Source organism: Hyperolius riggenbachi, chromosome 9, assembly GCF_040937935.1.
Source record: "Hyperolius riggenbachi isolate aHypRig1 chromosome 9, aHypRig1.pri, whole genome shotgun sequence".
Lineage (NCBI taxonomy): Eukaryota > Metazoa > Chordata > Amphibia > Anura > Hyperoliidae > Hyperolius > Hyperolius riggenbachi.
The window spans coordinates 85,995,305-86,012,243 of NC_090654.1; the positions used below are offsets into that span (position 1 = coordinate 85,995,305).

Consider the following 16,939-nt stretch of genomic DNA (forward strand, 5'->3'; position numbering starts at 1 on the left):
GGGGGAGGTGTTACTAGCCATTGATTTCAGAGGCAGAGGGGATTAGGCTGATGGCTCAAGATACAGATAAGCCTGCCTCTGTGTAATGTTTATAAACAACATGGCTGCTGTCTGTATCACAGGAATAAATAATCATATTCTATTAACCTCCCTGGCGTTCTATTAAGATCGCCAGGGCGGCTGCGGGAGGATGTTTTTTTAATAAAAAAAAAAAATCTATTACATGCAGGCTGCATGAAAGCCCACTAGAGGGCGCTCCCGACGTGTACTTCTGATCGCCTCCGGCGATCAGAAGTAACAAGAAAGGCCGCGAAGAGCGGCCTTCCTTGTTTCGCTTTCCTCGTCGCCATGGCGACGAACGGAGTGACATCAGCCGCCTCCGATCCAGCCCTTAGCGCTGGCCGGAACTGATTGGTCCGGCTGCGCAGGGCTGGGGGGACCCTCTTTCGCCGTTGCTCGCGGCGGATCACCGCAAATCAGCGGCGATCAGGTAGCACACGCGGCTGGCAAAGTGCTGGCTGCGTGTGCACCTTTTTATTTGGAGCAAATCGGCCCAGCAGGGCCTGAGCGGCACCCTCCGGCGGTAATGGACGAGCTGAGCTCGTCCATACCGCTCAGGAGGTTCAAACTGTTTGCAGCTAGATTTGCTGTGTAAACCATCTAAACTTTAGATAAGATCTATAGACAAGTTACTTGTTATGGTTAGTTTTTCATCTCGGATCCGCTTTAAGAAGGCAAACTTGTTTTGCATAACATTTTTGTAAGAGGGCTTTTTGGTTCTTTGTAGCCCCTAACACACTCCAATGAGTTCTGGTTCACCATGCCCTTGCTGGGTAATCTGTAAACAAATGTAACAGTTGCATTATTTGTGAAAAGACAGGTCGTTTAAGCAAAAATTTACCATATACATTTATTTTCACACAATTTATAGATACAGAACACAGATACAAAAGAAAAAAATGGAAACCATATAATTGGCACAGTGACCAGGCTGCAATGGTGCATTTTGTACATACAGAGCGCTGTGTGCCTTATGCACCCCTTGCAATTTGCCAAAGAAAGCTACTCAGGAATGATCAGGAAACATCTACCCCCAACTTCTGTCAGCATGTGACGGGTTCAGCCAGTGTAAAAAGAGGAAGAGAAGGATGACGGAAATAGACAGGAACTATGAGGAGAAGTAGTCCATAGCGTAGATCTGTATATAAAACATTTCACTGTAAGAAGCTGCAGCGTCTGTCTATGTCAGCGTCTCCCCTTTGGTGACCTGTTGAGACAAAAGATTAAATTAAAGAATGCAGATTATTGCAGAGAGGGCCCATTGAAGAGCCAAAACATACAAATATCCAAAGAGTCTTCAGCAATCACCAAATACAATTATCACAAGCTGGTCAGTATTTAATTATGCACAGATGATATCCTGCCCAGGAAATCATCATCTGGCATAATCCAAATTTCACCCAAAAGGGAGAGAACATGCAGTCTTTTCTGAATGATAAATTTACCACAATATAGAATTAACACAGTAAACCATAAAGCCTCATACATACAGAGAAGGACATTTATCTGGCAGGAATGGAGCTCAATCCTTAGGCGACAGTTTGGGGTGGAGAGTGCTCAGGCATGTCTCTAGGGTAGCAGCGCATTCTATTGCTGTGTGTGGGTTAATGGAGTGGCCAGACTGAGTAAAAGAACAATGCAGTTGGGCGGGGTTGATCCGCAGGTGGATTACTAGGCTGAGGGGAACCGGTGTACACATGCCAGATTCTTGGCATAGGCAGCCCTGACCTGCAGTCTCAGCAAAGAGCTACCTAGTGTTTGTCCAAAACTATACAGAGTAGGTTTTAAAATCACAATTTGCACTTACCTGGGGCTGCCTCCAGCCCACCGCAGGCTGCGAGGTTGCCTGGCAGCATCCCAGCTCCTCTCCCGGTCCCGCCTCCGGTAATTGGCGACTTCTGCCTGAAATCACCAGTACGAGTCCCCACCATGCACATTACATGTCATCACGCCAGCCAGTGTGAGAGCCCTGCGCGGTTCAGAGTTAAAGAACCGTGCATGCGCAGGACTCACGCTGCCCAGCGTGATGATAAGTAAATTGCCCGGCGTGAACTCGTACTGACTTCAGGTGGAAGTCGCCAATTACCGGAGCCGCCAGCAGGACAGAGAGAAGCCGGGAGGACTCACGGCTTACGGTGGGCTGGAGGAAGCCCCAGGTAAGTACAAATGATTTTAAAAGTTGATTGGTGTCCCTTTAAGGCTAGGTTCACGCTACACCCAGTAATAGACTGTTTTCCACAGTAGACATGTCGAAAGATAATAGGCTATCTATATAATCTGTTCACCATTGTGGTAAAAGAACACAAAGTCCCAAAGCTGCATAACTTTTTGGGCACCACATGGAATGGACATCAGAGCATAGTATCTATGACGTCCATTACAGTGGACACCACAGATCATACATCTACTGACTGTCCACGTGGAGAACCTAGTGTGGTGTGAACCAAGCCTTACTGTTCTATACGAGGAGTTGCCTCTGAATATATTTTTAAAGTACAGTATATTGACCTGTTCTAGTGACACTGAGGAACAATTTGCTCATAGCTGAGACAGTAATAAAAAGCAGACGTTCCTACATGCATATGTGAAGCCAAAAACAGGGCTGACTCATCGAGGCATGGACTTACTCCACAAGCCCTCTAAAGTCCTCTGCAATACCGTTACCACGAAGGGGTGTATGACGTCTGCAACAATGTAAGTATTTGTCAAAGCAACATCCACATGATATCAACTAGACTAGGCCTCCCCCTTCCACGGCTTCACGATCCAGTTCTTACACTCACGTACCCCATTGTAGGTGCTGCTGCATTTCCAAGTTGCATAAACTCAGAATTATCAGCATCACTGGCCATCCCTATTAGTGAATAAGAATGAGGCTCTTTAGACCAAGGATGACACCATAAAAAAGTTTACTGGTCCTCACATTCAAGAACTCCACACAAGATGGACAACAACCACAAAGCTGTGACAATAGAACCTAAGGAGGAGAGAGATAGACTCCACCTGAAATGTGCGTTATAGAGCAGTCCAGCAGAAGAAAGCAAGGAACATGCAATCAAACCCAGAGAGGCTGAATGCATTAACTTCTGGAGGAGCTGTCATGACACAGTCTGGGCTTTCATAGTTTACTTAGACAAGACCTTTGACTTTGAAGCCCTCAAAGGTGTTGCACTGTTTTCTAGTCAGATGCTGAAAATCTCAGCTCAAACAATTCTGCTTTGGGACATAACTGGATTCAAATGCATGAAGGCACTCACTTTATGGCTGGATACACAAGAAAAGGTATCCAGAATAAGGATCACCACCTGTTCGAGAATAAACAATGGATTCATACACATAGATCCAATACAGGATCTCTCCAAAGCCTTGGTTCGGCTTCCTGTTTTTGAATGCATAGGACAGTAAATTTGCACTAATGGGCAATGAACACATCACCTGCATCGGCCCACCTCCTCCCACTGCAGCAGTAGAGTTCCCTTCTCAGTGTGTAATGAAGCACTTAACCCTTCTCACATCCTCCACAATGTTTCTAGAAAGGCGGTATTTACCTAATTTCCTTTCCTGCTGTAATAAACCCTTTCCCACTTGTCTGCTGTTCAACTTTTCTTTAACACACTAGATGAGGTATGAGAAGGGAAAATGCTTTATTTACACATAGCAGGGAGGAAAGAGATGATGAAGACACTCTGCAGAACCTTAGTTGCAGTGCTGGCCACAAGGCTGCCTTTGTAGCAGAGAGGGGGTGGGCACTGTCAGGTTTACTGTGAAAGACTTGTTGGGTGCCCCATTTAACTCCTCCCACCCTAACTCAAGCAGGTGATGTGATGGGGAGGAGGCGCCTTTATCCTCTTCACCTTGCTACAAGGCACTGTGCATTGACCTGAAATGCGTTGTCCGTTTTGTGTTTTGAAAAAATACTTTATCAGTACTACTGGTGTTTTTGGCATCAGGAGAGGTAAGAGATTACCTCTAATTCTTATTTTAACTATTAGAAGTTTATATATGTTTTTACACTTCCTTATAAGGATGGGGAGGAGTTTGGGTTTAGTCTAACCAAATTGCATCTGACATTTAACTAGGAAGTAAATTTTACCAGTTCGGGTTTCAAAACTGGACAATGCTAAAATAGTTTATGCACTGGAAGTTATAATACATTCCACGCAATATGCATTAAAACACAAGCCTGAACTAGGGCTTTAAGGATTTTTTAGTTTATCTGCAATCCATCTGGTCATTTGGATCAAAGCCTCTGTTTTTCACTGTATTTAACCTGCAGTGACCCTGAATACCCTTCAGGCTGGGAACCTTATTAATGTTCTGTGTGAACCTGGAAGCCTCCTCCAAATACCAAACTGGTGACACCATAATGGTCTAGTGATTCATGATGTGATAATGATCCTACTTGAGTTAAATGTATAATATGGCTGAAATTCTAGGCGATAAGCTGGAAATGTCTTAGGAAATGAAACTAGGCGTCTGTACACACAAATATAATTACACTTGATTTTCCGCAGCTTCAGGGACATTTCATTGGCTCAGTCTTAACTTGGGCTTCAGTTTTGTTCTCAAGAGGAAAGGTCGGGATGATGGTAATGCTGTGTTCCTATTACGGACGCTTCACTTCATTGCTCTCCCAATGACAGCCTGGCAAGAAGACATATAAGTCAGGCTTGTGAGTCATTACCACATCCACAAAATGACATTACATTTCATGTTGTGGACATATACAGTTCTGCTGTGAGTCCTTCAGCACCCTGAAATGGCAGCAGAACCATATAGTCACCAGCTCCTTGCTCAGTATCCTCAGTCCAGTTAAGGCAAGGCACAAGCAGGGGGCTCAGCACCATAATGTGGGCACTATACTTTATGGCGCACAGTAATAATGTGACTATAGTAGTAGGGTGTACCATAAAAGAGGGCTAGAAATGAGGCAGTACAATTGGGTGGTGGGGCATGTTATATCTACACTCAGTTTATAGCAAAGACAAGCGGTTCTCTTGATCTCAACTCAGTATTTTTAAGTGTAACCGATATGTCCAGTTTAAAAGGGATCTGAGATGAAATAGTAACTATAACAAGTAACTTGTCTATATATCTTATCTAAAGTTTAGATCGTTTACACAGCAAATCTAGCTGCAAACAGCTTCAACAGAATATGATTATTTCTTCCTGTGATACAATGAGGGCAGCCATGTTCTGATTGGCACACTACACTGAGGCAAGCTGATAGCATCTCCAGCTCTCAACCTGTGGAAAATTTCACTCCTCCCCTGAAATCTCTGGCTAGTAACCTCCTCCTCCTGCCCAGCCGGAGCTCCCATAAGCCCTTGCTACTGTCTGAAAATGCCAAGGCACTCTGAAAAGCTGTGGGCGAGGCTGCGCAGGCACAGACCATACTGGGCCTGCGCAGTACGCTCCTGGTGCCATCAGCAGGAGTGAGGACACGGCAATGCAGGCGCAGTGGTATTCAGACTTTGAAGTCTGAAATTCCAAAAGTGAACCGGAGGCAGGGTCGGAGCAACGGTGAGTGGCTGTGCGGGCACAGGATGTCTGCAGGGGACTATTAGAAGCCCCGGGTAAGTTCAACTAATTTTCCCCTGTGTGTCTTGGCACTGTAGCAAGGGCTTATGGGAGTTCAGTCTGGGCAGGAGCAGGAGGTGGTTACTAGCCATTGATTTCAGAGGCCGATGGGAGGAGGAGAGGGGACTGAATTTACACACAGGCAAGCTGATAGCATCTCCAGCCCTCAGCTTGTGACAATGTGACAAACAGAACATGGCTGCCCTCATTGTATCACAGGAATAAATAATCAAACTTTTGAAGAGGTTTGCAACTAGATATGCTGTGTAAACTATCTAAACTTAAGATATATAGACAAGTTACTTGTTATAGTTAGTTTTTCATCTCGGATCCGCCTTAATACTGGTATTAGTATTATAGGTTACTGAAAATTTTAAATAAAAGCGTAAACTGACCTAATATCATGCATCAATCACAACCGACTGATGTGTGAGTTCTTATGCCAAAACCTTTATAAATGAAACAGCTACACAGAGAAAATGAACATTGTTCAAAGTAATATGCTTTTATTGCTGAAACAGCCAAAACCATCACAGACACAATACAAATGGGGAGTAACAGCTCTATAGCATGCATACACTATACAATGTATATATTATCATCAGTTGCACTCTCTGCAATCTCATGGCAGCTCTGTAATACCTGTGATCTGGTTACCCAGGAAATCATGTGACTAGCTGAGCCAAAACTCAGGTAACTAAATCACTGGGAAGTTTAACCTGCCCTGAAACCTAAAGATGTGCATTTTATCTCGACACCATCATCATATTTGGCAAGAATCACAAAGTAACATGTCACTTTATCAGGGAGCCACTTATTAGTGATGGTCATGCCTAGGAGAATTCATGGAGAAAAAGGTCATCAGTTTGATCAGGTGATAGATATGCAAGTCCCTGATTGGCTAGTCATGCGATAAAGCAGGATGTGATCAGAGTAAATCGGAGCTTTTTAAATCTATCAGCTGATCAAACAAATCACATGCTTCTCCATGAGTTCTCCTGGACATGACTATCACTCTTTATCATCTGTTAGAATTTCTCAGCATAGAGGAAAGCAACTGAACCTAACAGTGCGGCTGTTTTCCTAAGAAAAATGCTGCTGAAAGTTTCCCAAGCAAATAGGTCAATTCATGTTAAATCCAAACAATGTTTAAAGCAAAACTCTAGGTAAATATTAAAGTGCTTCAGCAGACAGTACAATGCATAATTCATACTTGATATAAGATTTCAATCAATCGGTGGCAGATCGATTGCATCAAACATTGCAATGCTGTGGTTAGGAATTTTTTTTACTATATTTCATGCTGAAATCTGTAAAAAAAAAAAATCTGTGTGCAACGAAAGGAAGGATTTGATCAGATTACAATTTGAGAAAGATCAATCTCTTGGTCATATTGACCAGTGTATGGCCAGCTTTACAGTGCTAACGTTTTGGTACGATTTCAAATGGCACTGGTACCAACAAGCAATAAAATAAAAAAAACCTCCTAATCTGAAAAGGGTTGTTGATTTGACATGGAATGACCGCCCATTAGGTTCAAAGAAACCCCAAAGCAGACCATAGATGGCCCCTCCCACACCTTCGTCATTGTATGTCAAGGGAATAGGTGCTGTGTTAACTTCTGTGTACTTATATGCCCATGTCATGTGACACACTGCTAGCAAGGAATGAACTGAATGCAGCAGACTTGACATACAGTCTATAGTGACCGCCATCAGAGGATTGTTGCTCCATTACCAGCTACTAAGTGCCAGAAGAGCATTCAAACTGGCAACAGATTGTTCTTGTCGCGTACGTACGAAAAGGGCGTCGGGAAAAAAGGGCGCGTGGTATAAACGATAAATGGAAATATCGTTTATAGAAATTATTGTGTAGAATTTCGTTTATAAATAGTGATTTAAAAATGTATAAATCACTAAATAATGTGTATGAGATCGGCAATTCTTAAAACGTTAATCTTCCCTGTTTGTAAAGTGAAACTTATATTTTCGTTTATTAAAAACCCTCCCTGTACCTATCCCTAACCCCTAGACCCCCTGTTGGTGCCTAAACCTAAGACCCCCCTGTTGGTGCCTAACCCTAAGACCCCCCTGTTGGTGCCTAACCCTAAGACCCCCCTGTTGGTGCCTAACCCTAAGACCCCCCTGTTAGTGCCTAAACCTAAGACCCCCCTGTTAGTGCCTAAACCTAAGACCCCCCTGTAGGTGCCTAACCCTAAGACCCCCCTGTTGGTGCCTAAACCTAAGACCCCCCTGTTAGTGCCTAAACCTAAGACCCCCCTGTAGGTGCCTAAACCTAAGACCCCCCTGTTGGTGCCTAAACCTAAAACCCCCTATGGATAATAATGTTTTACAGACATGAATAAATAAAGAATGTAAAGAAAAAAAATGTAAATTATTTTTTTGGGTGGATAATAATGTGTTAGAAATGTTTTAGAAATAGTGATTTATTATCTTCATAAACGTTATTCGTCACGGGCTCATTTTGTAAACTTAAATCATCACAAACATAGTTATAAATCCTTAAAAATCTCCGGGCGCCGTTATAAATCCTTAAAAATCTCCGGCGCCTTATTTTCCCCGTTCAGCGCCCATTAAACGATATTTATAATGAAAGTGAATGGGGCGCCCTTTTTGTCCACTTGTCTCATGCGCCCAAATCTACTGCTTCCGTTCTTGTCATTAGCAATGGAACAACGCCATTCACCTGCATTCCAGACACTCTCGCTGCCTATGTGTCAGATGCTGAAGGCTTTATCAGGAATAAGTGTGACAATGGCTAAACCGTTCAAGAGATTTGTGGACAATTTCTGAAGCTGACACTGCTAGCTCTGAATCTTTAGTGATAGTGAAACAGCACAGGGGTGTAACTAGTGGGGAGCAGACCCTGTGACTGCAGAGGGGGGAGGGGGCAGAGGTAAGGGGAGACAACTACTAACCTTCCCTTTCTCATACTCCAGATCAGGTGTTTTTGTACATGTGTTATAGGTGTGGCCAGACTTGTTTTACAAGCCTTGTAAGATGGGCCCCCTGGCTGTGACGGTCACCAAAAAGAGGCAAAAAAAAGGGTTTTGAACATTAAGGGGCCCAATCCAAGTTTTGCAGTTACGCCCATGAAATGGCATTAACCATCGTGTACAAAATTTAGAAAAGGAAGTTCACACTTTGCATGTTGCATAACAACCGCACACCACAAAGGCACTCTAACACACAAGTTATTCAGAAACGCACTGTAGAGAGTGCATTTAGATAACGTGGCCCTTGTGACACAGAGCTGTGAACATGCCCATATGAATGTATGGGCAGTGCATTAACGTGAAGCAACTTAGTGTGAACAAAGCCAAAGTACGGCATTCTAGATTTCAGGGACTTTCGGAGAGATTCTTCCATGAAAAAGGCTCTCTAGGGGGGTAGGGGGGAGAAATTGTCCTCGATGTACATCTAAATGATCTTCCATCTGTTATTTTGGCAGTTCAGTTTTTTAAATGCTGGATCAGATTGGGCTGCACAGGACAACCAGAATAGTGCCAGAGACCGATCGCCGTCTCAGCCACAGGCACCAGGCACTCTGCCTGCCACAGCAGGAACATGACCTTCATTCAGGAACAATAAATAAAAATGCAAACCCACATCACTGATTCACTGTCACCTCTACACAATGGGCTCTGAGGCAGCAAAAAAAAAAAAAAAATGAATAAAAAAAAAAAAAAAAAAAAAAAAAAAAAAAAGCAAAAAACTTCAAAATTTTACAAAAACATCCAAACAAGGTCTGAAGCGGGGAAGATAGAAAACAGAAGAGCACAATGACAGCGTCATGCAGCCAGGCTGGAGGGTCTCATGCAGCACAACAATTATTCTACAACCGTCACCATTCCAGAGGGAAGCATAAAGTAAAATATAAAAGCAAAAAAAGAAAAAAAGTGTGAGAATCGGAGTGCAAATGGTTAATAAACCAACAGTACATCCCCATTCCATGCACAGCCACATGCAATGATGTATTACGCAAATATACAAGTAAAACAGTTACACTGCGACTTATTCATTTAACAAGACTTTGTAACTAAGTTTTCAGCCTTATTTCTTGTATCCTATAAGTTCCTATACCTGCTCTATGTGCTCTGGATTACTGCAGCCTTTTCTAATTGCATGGTCTCTGTAACATATCTAATCTTCTTTGCTTTGTCAAGTTTAATGGAGCCAGAGAGGAATGCACTGCCTCTGCTGTGATAGAGAGAAGTTATGCACGCCCCCTCCATGCCCCCTGCAGGCTCTGTGTGTGTGCTTTGTTTAGTAGTCACAGTCAGGTTAGCGACCATGTTTTTTGTTTGTAAACACTGCCTAAAACTGACGATTAAAAGCCAGGATCGCGTCGGGGAGCGTCAGAAATGGCAAAGAGGGAACCAGGAGATCACAGTGACTCGATTGGTATGTTTTTTATTGTACAAATCGGACAGTACAGTACAGTTCTCTTTAAAGGTGAACAGGGTGTGTTAAAGTAGCATCTTGAAGTGGGATTTATGTGTTAGGTTTTTTTAAGAGTTGTAAGCCTGTGCTACATGCACATGATTAACCTCCCTGGCAGTAATCCCGAGTGTAGCTCGGGCTAGCTGCTGGGAGTTGAATGCAGAGTGTAGCGCGCAGCGGGCCCTTTTACTCACCTCCCGGGGGATTCAGACGTCGATAGCCATTCTATTTCCTGTCCTAAAAGGCTCTGAATCACTCTGGTGAGATTGGCGTTCTTGATCTCACTACAAAGTTACAGCACCACCCAGAGGATGGAGGTAAAATTGCAGCGCTGGAGCCCAGGGAGGTGAGTGAGAGCAGGGGCTGCTGCAGAGACTCTAGCGGCATGATTAAAGATTAAGGTGAAAGTAATGCTAAAGCAAACCTGAAAAAAAGTTAGATACTTCTGTAGAGCAAAGGCTCTGGATCCTGCAGTGCCTTCCTGGTCCTCTCTCCATGCCCTCGGTCCACTGCTGTCCCCCTGTGAAAGTTTGCATCTACGGGAGTCCTTGTGAAGGCTTTAGAGCCGTGGTGTATAACTCAATCACATAAAGGGCCAAAATCTACAACCTAGTCTAAGTCGTAGGCTAAATTGTTAAGAGTTGTGTAACTATAGCGATCCCGAGGGGCCCAATCCACCCCCCTTATGCAGAGTAGCACAGTGGAGCAGTTTAATGTACCTGCTCCAGTGCTGATTTGGGACTCCCCTTTCTGACAGCTACATGCTCTATGCTGCATACCTCGGGATGTTAGTCACATGATGTGTAGCTGAAGGTATGGAAGCACAGTGTGTGCAGCTGCTGGAAAGTACAGAAGAGACCCAAGGCATCGGTGGTGAATTTAAATATTGTGGTGGTTGCTGCACCACAGCTCAAACTGACAATGCATCATCAACCAGTAACACTGTCACCGGTGTGCTGCTCTGTATGGAAGGGTCTTTTGCTGTTCTTTTACTACTTACAATGATGCACACTTGAAGGGCCACATAAAATGCCAAAGAGGGACACATTCGGCCCGCAGGCCTTGAAATTGACACCTGGGCTTTAGAGGTACTTGCATCCCCAAGTATTTGTGAAGACAAGCAGGTCTGTACTGCACTAGTGCATTCCCAATACGAATGTGCTCCTCTGTGGAAGCACTCGGGGAGGTGAGCACTTCCGAAGCATTCCGAGGACTCCCAAAGCCACAGACTTTCACAGGATGACAGCGGTGGGCCGAGGGCACGGAGAGAGGACCAGGAAGTCTCCATGGAATCCACAACCTTCCCTCTACATACGTAACGTATCTACCTTTTTTTTCAGCTTTGCCGTAAAGTGACCCCATAGCAAGTCACTGCTTCCCCATCTAACAGTAAGGTTGCACTCCAAATAGTCGTACTATCTCAGCAGTACTTGTAGCTGTAACTAGAAGGACTTCATTAGCCCTGGCTGGTTACCATAGTCCAATTACAATCTTACTATTGCCTCATTTAAGAAGTCTCCCCCACCTGACAGCTGCTTGGCCTGAATACTGGTGCAGAGGCTGGATAATGTCATCACATGGGGCCATGAAAAGTGTGGACTGCAAAGGAGGGTTTTACCAGGGCTGGATGGGAGCATGGCATGGGCGGAAGGAGAGTGGTCTGTCTTCTGAACCAGAAAGTCCAGCTAAATTCTCAGGACTCACTGAGGCTTAACGTCAGCAGCCAGTGTTGCTGAGGTAGCATAGCTGTAGTAGCCTATTGTGGCGCTGGGCAGTTCAGCACAAGGAGAGCCAATAAACTCCCCAGCAGTGTTAAATACTATTCCCCCTCTGAGTTGTAGCAACTCGGAGGGAGATGTAATTCGGTGTCTGGCAGCTGCGTGAGCCCCAAATGACCTTTACGCGGGGCACGCAGCATAGCATTGCTGCTATGACGGCACCCAGCTTTGGAACTCTGCGCCAAAATGAACTGCTTCGCTACTGTCAGATAGGGAGGCACTGAAGTTGAGACTGACTTATTACAAATACTGATATACTGAAAACTTGGTGGTTAGAATAGCCTAGCCAGCAGCTGAATTATCTAATGGCTAAGAACTATTTTGTATGTTGTTTTTATCAGTGCTGTGGAGTCTAAGTTGGAGCAATTTTGGGTACCCGGAGTCGGCGATTTCATAAACTGAGGAGTCTGAGTCGGATGATTTTTCTACAAAATCCACAGCCCTGGCAAGTATTAGACTAAGGAGTCGGAGTCATTTTGGGCACCCGGAGTCGGAGTTTCATAAACTGAGGAGTTGGGAGTCTGAAGATTTTTGTACCGACACCACAGCCCTGGTTTTTATGTGGTGTCATGACTGATTAAAGTGAGAAAATGTAACCAGAAGAAAGTACCCATCCCTCACTGCAAAATGCAACACAAATCATCACCCCACAGTGAGAGACTGCTACACAGTTTTAGGATACACCTTTCCATACTCTAATCCTGCCTACAGCTCAAAAAAAAAAAGTACCCATAAACACACTTGGGTCAGCTGAAAAAGCCTATAGCAGTCATTTTGGCCAACCATTTACTTAGCAAAACAATTTGGAGAGAGGAAGGGCCATAGCAGCATAACAGAGATATGCCCAATAAGGGCCTATTTCCACTAGAGGCGATTTAAAGCCATTCTCCACAGGTAATTTCAGGTTGCAGAATTGCAACCGTCTGCATCTCAAAAAAAAAATAGTGGTCTGCAGTTTCCTGCAATCCGCATCTGAATCCCTATAGCTGTGCATGGCATGGTTATAGCAAATTGGCCGAGCACCATGGTTGCCACAGCCAATTCCGAAATGGATGCAGCTCGCAGTGGAAAGTAGTCCTTATAGAGGAATGTTTTGCCTATATCAACGTAGAGTTCCAGGCTTACTTTGAACACATTTTTCCAAAAGGTCTAAATAATAGAAACTGATCAAAGTTGATTTCTAACTGCCTGGTAGCCCTCCATCCAATACAGCTGTTCTGCCCTATTGTGTGTGCTTGTAATCTGAAGGACTGCTGCTTCCTCACATCAGGGCTGAGTGTTTGTAGACCTGGCATGAGAAAGGCAGACACCTTTTATGTTTTACTTGGTAACCACCCTAATTACCCCACCCACACGCCCGCCTCCAGCAGCAGCTTATAAAGTGGGCTGATCAGAGTGCTGTATTCTCTTTGCCTCAAGCAACTGTGACAAACTTTTTTTTTGTCTCTCTTTCTTAAAAGGACAGATGAAAGTGAGAGGGATATGGAGGCTGCCATATTTATTTCCTTTGAAGCAATACCAGTTCCCTGGCTATCCTGCTGATCCTCTGCCTCTAATACTTTCAGCCGTAGACACTGAACAAGCATGCAGCACATCGGGTGTTTCTGACAATATTGTCAGATCTGACAAGGATTAGCTGCATTCTTGTTCCTGGTGTTATTCAAACACTACTGCAGCCAAATAGATCAGCAGGGCTGCCAGGCAACTGGTATTGTTTAAAAGGAAATATGGCAGACTCCATATCACTCTCACCTGAGGTTCACTTTAAGTCCCAGCACAAAGACAATACTATGACCCTAACATTGGGATGGAACACTATAGGCCAGTTTCTGCTAAGAAATCCTTGAAATAAGATTGTGAAGTGATATTGAAAAAGTGGGCAGTTTATATCATGTATTGACCTGGGTGGAGCCACCATTTGACATATACCGTACATGTATCTTCTGATAATTCCACCACACCTGATGTGAAAATGCCTGGATACCTCACACTGATGGATTGTGTTTGATAGTAGGGATGGGCAGAGATGCAAGTACTTCAACACATAATTATGCAAATTTTGCATGCAGATTCATGAAGCTTGAAAACAGACCAATCCAATTCCACATTGGCAGCATCTGATTGGTTCATTTTCAAGCTGCATAAATTGGCATCATCCTGTAGGAACATGCAACAATCTGCATCTCAGTGACCATCCCTATTTAGTATATAACACTGATAGACAAAGAAAACACTTCAAGGGCCTGTAACTGGCATTTCTTCACACAGCACAATGATCGATTCAAACAGCTGTCCCTTCACAATTTCAGTCCCATTGCAATAGTTTTCAGGGCAGATAGAAAAGCATCTTTTTTAAAATGGTATAAAATATATAATAAGACAGGAAAAATACTACCATGTATGAGGTGGTGCTTACCCGAGCTTCGATGTATTCGATTCTCCTCTCCAGCGTCGTCAGCTTCTCATTTAGCGTTGCCAGCCGTGAGCGGCAGGACATGTCTGAAAGGGAGGGAAACACTTAGTTTGTATGCAATTACCACCGAAGCAGAGTGAGTAACCCTCTCAGTTTGGATTATGAAATAGGGTGTAGTTTTAAAAGGAACCCGAGGTGTGAGACCTATGGAAGCTGACATATTAATTTACTTTTAAACAATACCAGTTGCCTGGAAGTCTCGCTCTTCTTTGTGGTCCATAGAGTCTAAATCACACACCTGAAACCAGCATGCAGCTAATCTTGTCAGCTTTGTCAGACATCTGATCTGCATGCTTGTTCAGGGTCTACGTCTTAAAGTGAACCAGAGACAAAGCACCCTCATGTATTTTACCATACATATAAGTGGGAACATTAGAGAAAACACCTACCTTGCTTTCTGTTTTATTCTGCACCGCAAAGCTTGCTTCTAATCAGCACTGATAAAATCCCCGACTGAGCATTCAGTCTGGCTTTGCTCAGGAATATTTATAGCTTAGTCTGTGTTCTCTGATGTCTTTTCAAGTCCAAGCCTGCCCCCCTGCTGGCTCTGCTCAGGAATCATAGTTGAGTCATTATAGCAAAGCCAGACTGAATGCTCAGCCAAGGATTTTATCAGGTCTGATAAGAAACAAGCTGTGCAGTGCAGAATGAAACAGAAAGCATGGTAGGTGTGTTTTCTCTAATGTTCCCACTGATCTATATGGTAAAATACATGAGGGTGCTTCGGCTCTGGTTCACTTTAAAGTGTACGCAAGGCGACATGTGACATGATGAAATAAACGTGTGAATGTACAGTACAAAACATTAATAGCCAGACTTTTACTTGTTTCATTTTGCTGCCTGAAAAGGTTAATTTCTAGGCATGGAAGTGACAGCTTTTATCTTGCGGTATCTTGTCAGGAATATAGTAAACCTCTCTGATAAGCAAATTACAGCCATAAGGTTTTCCTGGCAGGATAGAACTTGAGAATAGAGGGAGAAACAAAATACATAAACTATTGACCCTTCTCTAACTCTGGAACACTTATTAGGCTGGCACTGAGCAGAGGCAACAAACATTCAATCGTTCGTAAATGTTTAAATATAAAATAAAACCTTGTAGTATATATAGAAAAAAAGGTCATTTTTTGGGGAATAGGAGCATAAATACAATCAGCCCTGTTAATCCATTTGACTGCAGTGAAGTCTGAATAACACCAGAAACAATCATGTAGATAATTTTGTCATATCTGACAATAATGTCAAACACCTGCCGATCTGCCGCAATTAGCCCCGGTAAATGGTTTAGTCGCGTCAGTCGAGGTGTTCTACGCATGCATGGACCTCCTGCGCTTGCGCAGAAGACCCCAACTGATGCAACTGAACCAGTTACCGGAGCTGATTGCGGCTGAACAGTAGACCATGGGACGACGGCGAGCGACTCAAATGTGTTTATGGAGGAAGCTCACGTAAGTATCAAATCTTTAGCTTAATCCATCTCTGGTTTACTTTAAAGGTTCCCATTAACAGTACAATCTCCCGCACGATCAACCACACTGGTTACCATTAATGGTGACAATCGATGAAAAACTATTGTTCTATCGATCGTTCCATGAATCCAAAGTTCTGGACACTTCTTTTAGACTGGTTATCAATTTCCCCAACGTTGGCAGGCCTGAATTATCGTTTCCAAGAATGGCGACAGACGGAGGGGACCAGGAGCAGTGGCCAGTATGTACTTCTCAACCTTTTTACCATGGAGGAACCCTGCAAATAACTTTTGGGTCTCAAGGAACCCCTGCAAAAATGGTCTCGAGGAAACCCTGCATTTGTTTATTCATAGCGCTTTCACACTGTCAGATTTATTAGTGCGCACCAGTCTAGTGACAAAGGACCAATGGGATCAGTTTAGTGAGGGAGGAAATAGCTGGCAAAATTGTACCACTTGGGCATGACTCACAAAGTCACCAAGCCGTCTATCATTCATTCCTGACTCTGATTAGCCCTATGCAGAGTTCTGGGTCGCCCCCACTAAATCCAGTAATTGCAGATAAAACCAACAAGGTTCTATTACATGCATTGCCTAGTAAAGACATTAAACCGTGAACCCAGCTGGGAGATTATTAGTGAGGTGATTGGTTTTGAATGTACCAATGCAGGGAATTATAATAATGCCACCACACTGCACCCTCTCTGCCAGCACAGCACCCATCCATGCCCAGTGTGTGTGTGTGTGTGTGTGTGTGTGTAATATATATATATATATATATATATATATATATATATATATATATACACATACACACACACATAGCCACACACCACCCATACACGCCCTTATGCCCACATCACACCCACACAGGCCGCCACCCCTCCTCCCTCCCCGGGGGAGCCGCACCGAAGGAGTTCAGGAAGTCGGCGATCTTCTTGATGCTGCTGGTGATCAGCTCGATGTACTCCCGGTTGGCCCAATCCTGGTGGATCTCCCTCTGTACCGGGTCCTCCTGTGCCGCCATCTTCCTTCCCCTGCTGTCACCGCCCAGTTCCCCGCCCCCGCTCCAGTCGTCATTCCCTGCGCCATGTTAGAATGGGGTAAGGCTGTCATA

The 16,939-nt window shown here is 44.0% G+C and overlaps 1 protein-coding gene across 3 annotated transcripts; it reads right to left on the minus strand.

The window, feature by feature from the left end:
• Positions 1 to 896: 896 nt before the first annotated feature.
• BRK1 (BRICK1 subunit of SCAR/WAVE actin nucleating complex) lies at positions 897 to 16,911 on the minus strand. Of its 3 annotated transcripts, XR_011023951.1 has the most exons (4): positions 16,732 to 16,911; positions 14,298 to 14,380; positions 4,559 to 4,704; positions 897 to 1,267 (listed from the first exon to the last, which is right to left on the minus strand). XR_011023951.1 is itself a non-coding variant. In XM_068253145.1 (3 exons), exons 1-3 carry the CDS (start codon positions 16,847 to 16,849, stop codon positions 1,241 to 1,243), a joined length of 228 nt encoding a protein of 75 aa, XP_068109246.1. In that variant the 5' UTR covers positions 16,850 to 16,898; the 3' UTR covers positions 897 to 1,240. The 3 variants fall into 3 exon arrangements, 2 of the variants coding, with proteins under 2 accessions (XP_068109246.1, XP_068109247.1); XM_068253145.1 differs by lacking the exon at positions 4,559 to 4,704 and having other exon boundaries at positions 16,732 to 16,898; XM_068253146.1 differs by lacking the exons at positions 897 to 1,267; positions 4,559 to 4,704 and adding an exon at positions 9,389 to 9,495.
• Positions 16,912 to 16,939: the final 28 nt, after the last annotated feature.